Here is an 8,114-nt window from a genome sequence, read left to right as displayed (position 1 = left end):
GTATTAAAAAGAGATAAACTAAACCTCGATTTTGAAACAAAAAGAGCAGGGAATTTTAATGGGTCGTCGCAATCCATCAACGTTATAGGGAGACTCCAATTCCCATTCCCATTCCAATATTCCCTTCAATAGTACTCATTTTGTTTTTCTCCAATTCCAACCATTCCTGACAAAACCACCATTATATCGCCCCAACCTCATTAAGTAAAAAGAAAAGAAAAAAACATTTTACTGCTGCACTGCACGTACCTGCCTCTCTATTTCCTTCTCTTACTCTCTGCATATACAGTCCTTTCATATTCATCACTAATCCTCAGCTTCCATAAATAACTACTCCTTTTTCGCTACCTTTTCGTTCAAACAACCATCCCCAACAAACAACTCCTATCAATTCTCTTTCCCTACTCACAACTAGTCTCTGCAATATTAAACATTGTTTCGTCACTGCTTTGATTGCAACTTTCCGTGTCGTCCTTCATCCCTACTCATGCTACTTAAAACACAATCACCTCTCACCAAACCAATCCAAATCATAAGCCAGTCATCACATAAACCACATCCATATATAAAACATAAGTAGTCCCTAGCTTTTTTCTAGAGACTTCAACTATTCTATACAAGAAACATTTCTATTTGAACTGGACAGGACTCTTTTGACTATTTAATGGAATTGTACGTCATGAGCTCGTACTCAAAACCACTTTTAAATTGGAACAACTCCACACCAGTGAGTCTTACTCAGTTACTCTCTACCTTTCTTTTTCTTTTTAATTATCTCTTTCAATCATTCACTCTATTCCTTCATATTTCCCTCACCACCTCCTACTTTCTATGTCTTACTATATTTGATTCACTATTTCATTTCCACATCCTTGATTAAACTCTCATTCTTTTCCTTTCTTATGTATTTGTACCCTCACTGCCCACTTCTGTAACTCATATTCCAGATCTCTACAATCCCCATGTGCACCTCTCCGCACGCAGTAATGCCAACCTTTGCACCCATGCCAGAGCCAGACCTCTCCTTAAACATCAGCCCTCCCTTCACTTCAGATCCTGACGCTAAACAGGTGGAAACAACCTGCACCGGATTAACGTTAACCACCAAAACGCTTTACACCGATCTGTGCTCAACCTCGGATTCTGGTAGCAGTGGAAGCGATTTAAGCAACGAAAATGGTTTTAGCAACACTCTCTACAACCTTGGTCATCGTGAACCAACATTGAGCTTAGGCTTCGGAAGGGAAAATTTGAATCCTTATCGTATCCAAGGAGCAGTGTTGAGAAACTTCAATCACCACAACAACCAACCTCAGACCAATACCTTTGATTTCAAACGAAATGCTAGAGGCATTCCAGGTGTGAAAAGAAGCTCCAGAGCTCCTAGAATGCGATGGACTACGACCCTCCACGCTCATTTTGTTCATGTGGTTCAACTTCTTGGCGGGCATGAAAGTAAATCATCAATTCAAGAATCTAAGCATAGTTTGCATGCTATGTATGATTCAGGTTTTGAACTGTGGTTGTAACCGCGGTCACTTTTTTTTCTTGCGACCTTTGAAGTTGTGTGGAATTGCTTACAATTGCAACGTTCTAGTTGTGGTTGAAGAAACCCTCAAAAAACCTTGATGTCGCGGCGGAAATCGTGACTGCGGACCATTTTTTAAACCTTGAATGATTAGTTTGATCCTTTGTTTCGTCACTATTCCGTTATGAAAGTTTGATATCATATTACTCTCGCTTATTCGTTTTGGTTGCATGTTTTGTTGGTCGCAGGGGCAACTCCGAAGTCTGTGTTAGAGTTAATGAACGTTAAGGATCTAACTCTAGCTCACGTGAAGAGTCACTTGCAGGTGGGGTTACTGTTCCTATCTCTATGCATTCTCCCTAGTCCTTTTTTTTCGTGGTAATTCATGAAATTTCCTATTTATTTTTTTCTGACTTGACAAAACAAACATATAAAGTTCCTTAGTCATTGCCTCCCGTAGTGGGGAAGCTAGAACAAAGACTAAGGACAAAGGGGTATCTAGATGCTAATCTTAGCGTTGTGGACTTTTCTTCTCATTTTATTTCATGCGGGATGTTCATGCAGATGTATAGAACAGTGAAGAGCTCTGACAAAAGCAGCGCAGGTAGTTGGATGTTCCCTCTCAAGGACCCCATTTTCGTTTCTTCTATTATTGTTATTCTCTTTGTTTGAAATCCTTGGTGATTCGAGTGTGGCAGCCCATGATTTGTTCTAGTACTGTTCTGAATTAAAAATTGAGAAATTATATTCCTAAAACTTTTCTTCTGACTCTTTTTGTTTCACAAAAGTGTTGCTATGATCTTCTTAAAAGTCTAATGTTTTCGGAACTGGACCAATAAATAAACCAGTTTGAACACTCTAACAGAAAAATAAAATAAAGTTATAAGAGTTATGATAATTAAAAGGAAAGAAAGAACAATATATATACATAATTGGTTGGGATACGACTATAAGTTTAAAGTCTACATGTGAATTATTAAGCTAGTGTCTGATAAAGCAAGAGTACTGGCTCTATCGGCCGGTGGTGAAATTGCAGGTTATGGGCAGACAGGTATAGGGTTGAGCCAAAAACCAGGGATTGTCGATCTGCATGGAGCCTTAGCTTGTGAGAGACCAAATTTGCCACAGCCGCTGTTAAAGTTCCACAGGTATTGATTGCACTATTCCACACCTCTTATCTCCTATAATTTCAGTTTTTTTTCTGTGCAGATATTCTTTCTTCTTTTCTCTGCAAAAATAATGTCAACCTAATTAATTTCTTTTTGGGGGAGAATGTAAACAATATTATGATAATGATTTTTATATGGAAAATTAAAAAAAAAAATAGTAGAAGAACGAGGAGACAGAAAAAAAAGGAAAATGTCACACACACAAGTTTATTTATAATCTCTCTCTCTCTGAAAAAAAAAGGAAAATGTCACACATCCAAATAGGTTTAAATGCAGCTTTAGTGAAATTATTTTATCTGTATTTTCCTTCTACATTTTACAGCTAACAAAATGGTGTGCATTATGCATACAAGAACAATAATATTTGTATACTTGTACAGTATTTCTATCTCTTTTTCCTTCTCACTTATTGATGCATCGTATTAATTACTTATGATATTAAAAAAAGTTATCTCTATTTTTTTCATCTTTTATCTCTGAAATATATATCACCCATATACGATATTAAAAGGTGAATTTTGAGATAGGTATATAGAAAAAGGAATATTACAAGTACTTTTTTACATGAATATGCTATCAATATTTTTCTTTTATATATTTTCACTACTGAGTTCTGTGATAAATATAGTGTTGCGGGAGATATACTGTGTTCATTTATTTTAAAGTGAGATAGAACTAAACCTAAAAGAATTAATCTTATAACTGCTGAATACAGCCATACATTTAATATTGAAACATGTATATGAGCAGAGAAATTGATTGTAGCAAGTGGTTAAACAGTCACTACACAAAACCTAGAGGTTTCTATGTTTATGGGATGTCATTTATTTGGTACAACAACCATAGTTATACACCTTAATCTATCTGTTCCTTCCACGTTATATTTATAATCTATTATAATTTTCACTTCTCTCATTCCCTTATAAAGAATACACAGTCAGTGAGTATATGATTGCATTTAGCAGTGATTCACAATACTGCTGTACACTATATCTTTTTCTTCTATAATATTCCATCGCCAAATTTTTATGTTAAGTCATTTACATGGGTAAAAATAAAATGTAAAGTATAAAAGAGTCACTATCTAGAGGATAATGTTCATTTTTCAAGACATTTTTTTATATTTTTCATTCAGTTATCTATAGTTCAACACAAAACTGATATATACCAGTATCACGACCCAAGCTTTCTCTCATGATTTTCCTTTCCTGTTAATACACACTACTTCTCACTCGCTCTCCAAGTTAATTACTATGAGTTTTACCATCAAAAAGACAATGATAATTATAAACAGATAACAAATGCTATTAGGATTTGATCGATCTAACATTTTTGCTTGCCTCTATACAATGCTAAAAATGAAGATTAACTATATCTTTCGTTGCTTTGACACATCTACGTACCTTCTTTGCCTACAAATTTCTTCACCTACTTTTTTTACACTCAGGGCGCCATGGCAGTCATCGATGGAGACAAATTCCATAAATTACACACAGAACCCCATTATCAATTCAATGTATTCTCATCTCAAAGGAAACCAAACCATGGTAAGTTGGAACCCATAGATTCAAACATGGCTTTCACTAGTTTCGGTGCAGTTTGCATGTACTATATACATCTTCAAAATAATTGATTACACTGGAGTAATAGTAATATTTAAACAGGTGGGTGGACAGCATTATGGAGGCCTGTCGAATTGCATGGAGGAGAAATTGGAATCTTGCTCTTTGTCACGTTCCGATATGACGCTAGACCTAGAATTTACCCTTGGAAGGCCCACTACTTGCAAAGAGATCACGCAGAAACAAGAGAATTAACTCTTCTCTGGTGTTGAATATATTGCAACCCTTTCTTTTCTCATCCAACATTATACTATTACTGAGAGAAGAGGAATTTTATAATCAGTTTCATTTTCCATGATACATATATTTATGAGGTTTGTCTAGCTAGAAAAAGAGATGAGAGAAGAGGATAAATCTTTGCTAGGAAACATTTGCTTCTGTCCAAAGAATTCAGAATATGTCTTTAATGTCATTTTCAGTGCAAAGAGTAGAAGAAATATAATAGTTCTCTCAGACAATGGACCATATGTTGTAATCGTTCAGAAAGAGGACCCATGTTGAACAGGTGGGTCAAGATTTATGCGAGACTGTCATGACATCACTCTCAGATCATGCTTCGTATTTGCATCTAAGAGAGTTATGATTTCTCTCTGAAACCCATTATTTCTTTTCCTTTTCTTACCACTAACTTCAGCCTTTCGATTTCAAAGTTTCTTCACAATTTATTTCGTATTCATTTTTATTTACAATTTTTGTAATTAATTATAAAATATCACTTTATTTTAATATTTATGCTAGAAATAGTAAAAATATTTTCCTTCTTTTTTTCATCATCTATACCTATATATAAAGATATAAAGGAGATTATCCTATTTAAATCACTACAAGAAAATTAGGAACTAATTTTAAAAACAAAAAATAATTAGTTACTATAGTAACTAAATTAGAGACAATTTTAGAAACTACTAAAAAAAACCATCCATAAAATTGTCATATTAAGACGGAAAATACTTCAAAATATTCTTTTTCAAACCCACATTAATCTGATATCTTATAAAAATATAAATATAAACTTTTAAGTAGGATGACAAAGCGGGGCGGGCTATGCCGGCGGGCCCGCGGCCCGCAGGTAAAAAACGCGGGGCGGGCTAACCTTTTCAACCCGCTAACCCGCATTAGCCCGCGGCCCGCGCGGGCTAGCAGCGGGGTGGGGCGGGCTGGCTCGCTAACCTGCAAGAAAAAAAAATGTCATTTTTTAATGTGTGCAGATGACGGAGAAGATTATAATTATGAAAAAAATGAATGAAAGTTCTTCTAAGGCGACATCCAATGTTATTGAAATGGAAGAATGTCAATAATGTTTATGTTTAATGTTTTTTAATTAATGTTTATGTTTAATGTTTTGGAATTAGGTGTGTTTAATGTTTTGGAAGTGGAAGAATAGTGATATTTGATATTTATCTTAATGTTTAATTTTTTGACGTTTGACTATGTTTGAAAAGGAAGAAAAAAAAATTGGATTTGATAGTAACAAATGTTGAAGCTGGAGGAAGCTTCTTCCCTACCAAGGCTTGATGTGTGTTTGATGAAGAAAATGGCTTGAGAGCTTTGAAGATTGTAATAGGTTTTTAGATTCATATGTAATTAGGCTTGTAAGTGTGTATGATTGCCTTTTGCTGTGCAGCCTATCCTAGATGCCTAACCAAGTCTAGATCAAGCACATGATGTGGTTAAATGGTTTTTGAAAAGCTTTTGAAATGTTTTTAACAGTTTTAAAACAGTACACAAATAAATCTGTTTTATAGAGAAAGAATCTGTTTATTTCTTCTCTGTTAAAAAGGCTTTTATTAAATAGTTTTTAGAAAGCTTTTTAAAATGGTTTTAACAGTTTTAAAACATTATACAAATAAATCTGTTTTATGGAGAAAGAATCTGTTTATTTCTTCTCTGTTAAAAGGCTTTTCTAAATTTCTGGAAAGGCACCAAGGGAAAGCTCAGTTCGTTATTTCAGTTAAGCTGAGCTGGCCTGTGTGTTATTCTTTAATCTGTTTTACTGTGAAAGAACAGGTTTATTCCTTGGTGAGTTGAAAGGTTTTTCACAAGTTAGTTAGGGCTCCAAAGGTACCACTCAGACAGTTATTTCTGTTAAGCTGAGTTGGCAGTTTTTACAAAATAAACCTGTTAAGTTCAAAACTGAATCTGTTGTTTTCTTAACTGCTTTTCAACTGTTTTTTGAAAAGAAGTTAGAAACTGTTTTCTATATAAACAATGTCTCTCTCACATGAAAGAGTGCTGAGGAATTACGCTTTTGACAGAGATCAAACAACTTCCATGTGAGAAGAAGGATTGAAAGGGTTTTTGAAAGGTTTTCCAAAGAGATTTTCAAGTGTGCTTGTTCTAGGAAACCTTGAATCTTGGTGAAGGTGCTGGTGCAGTTTCTGCAGCAAATTGAACTACTGGTTTTGAGTTCTTGCATCTTCTTTTCAGGTGTAATCTTTCCTTTATTCTGTTTTGTAAAGGTGTAAGTGTTAGTCACTCCTTGATAGGGTTTCTTGGAGTGCAAGGTGTGCTGAAATAGGGTTTTTCAGCATTGTGTGTGGTGTTCTTGTAGTGTTCAAGAACTGCTGGTTTTGTAAGTGATTGGCACTGTTTTTTAGTGAATTCCACCTTGGGGTAAGGTGAGACTGGATGTAGCTCTGTATGAGTGAACCAGTATAAAAACGTGTGTATCTTGCATTCTCATCCCTGCACTCTTTTCTGTTTTTGCTTAATTCTGTCAAGAACTAAATCTGTTCTTTTTAAATTGAATCTGTTAATTCTGGGTTAAGTGAAAACTGTTCTTCCTGTCTTGTTAAAGTTTTCTGATCATAAACAAGGTTGCTGCATATAATGGCTTAAGTGAATTGTGAACAAACTGACCATTCATTAAAACCTGTGAAAGGATCATTTTTCTTGAAATCTTGTGTTGTGTAATTTTGGTTGATCTCTAAGTATAGCTATATCCTTTATCCTCACAATATTAAGCTGATCTGGTTCTGTTCTGATTCTCTGTTGATCACAATTTTACAGTGAACAAAATTCAAATTGTGCCAATACTGCTCTGAAAAATCAATCTGTTTCATATAAAAACAATCTGTTCTTTTTGCCTCTGGAATACTGAAAAATTGTGTGTTCTTGCGAAAATTTTATAAGCTCAATTCACCCCTCCCCTCTTGAACTTAGACACTAATAGACCCAACAACAAATATATAGGTTTAATTTGACAATTTTTTAAGAACAAAATGTAAAAAAAATAATATTTAATTTAAAAAAGAAAGACTGCGGGCCAGCTCTTATGCGGGGCAGGTCGGGAATTCTAACCCACAATAACTTTGCGGGACGGGCCAATGCGGGGCGGGCTGACCCGCTTTGCCACCCCTACTTTTAAATTATTGTATACCTTGATCATCAAACACTCAAATATTTAAACAATAATAATTGGAATAGTTTAAGTACTAAAATTAATAAACCAAATTTGCTTAATTTGAAAATAAATTAACATAATTAATTTGGAAAAGTCACTAAAATAGAAACATATATAATTTAATTAAAAAAACATAACGAATAAGTTATCATATATCATTGAAGACTGGATCTAATGTATTGTTTGCTTTGGGTGTGGGAGCTCTGTCACTACAAGAAAATCATGAAATAAAAACTAATTTTTAGAGACCAAAATAATTAGTTACAATAGTAACTAAATTAGAGACAATTTTAGAAATTAAAACAAAAATTGGTTTCTAAATTAGTTTCTATTATTGTTAAATAGTTTCCAAATTGGTATCTAATTAGCAACCAAGGTTTTAGAGACCAAAT

General features: G+C 34.3%; 1 protein-coding gene across 1 annotated transcript; it reads left to right on the top strand.

Moving 5' to 3' along the window:
• Nucleotides 1-354: 354 nt before the first annotated feature.
• Nucleotides 355-4,943, top strand: LOC137822847 (probable transcription factor KAN4). Its single transcript, XM_068627853.1, has 7 exons — nucleotides 355-727; nucleotides 948-1,455; nucleotides 1,777-1,853; nucleotides 2,093-2,132; nucleotides 2,565-2,676; nucleotides 4,145-4,244; nucleotides 4,362-4,943. The coding sequence occupies exons 1-7, from the start codon at nucleotides 665-667 to the stop codon at nucleotides 4,512-4,514; spliced, it is 1,053 nt and encodes a 350-aa protein (XP_068483954.1). The 5' UTR covers nucleotides 355-664; the 3' UTR covers nucleotides 4,515-4,943.
• The last annotated feature ends 3,171 nt before the right edge of the window (nucleotides 4,944-8,114 follow it).

This window comes from Phaseolus vulgaris, chromosome 9 (assembly GCF_000499845.2).
Source record: "Phaseolus vulgaris cultivar G19833 chromosome 9, P. vulgaris v2.0, whole genome shotgun sequence".
NCBI lineage: Eukaryota > Viridiplantae > Streptophyta > Magnoliopsida > Fabales > Fabaceae > Phaseolus > Phaseolus vulgaris.
This window is presented reverse-complemented; position numbering and strand designations above follow the sequence as displayed.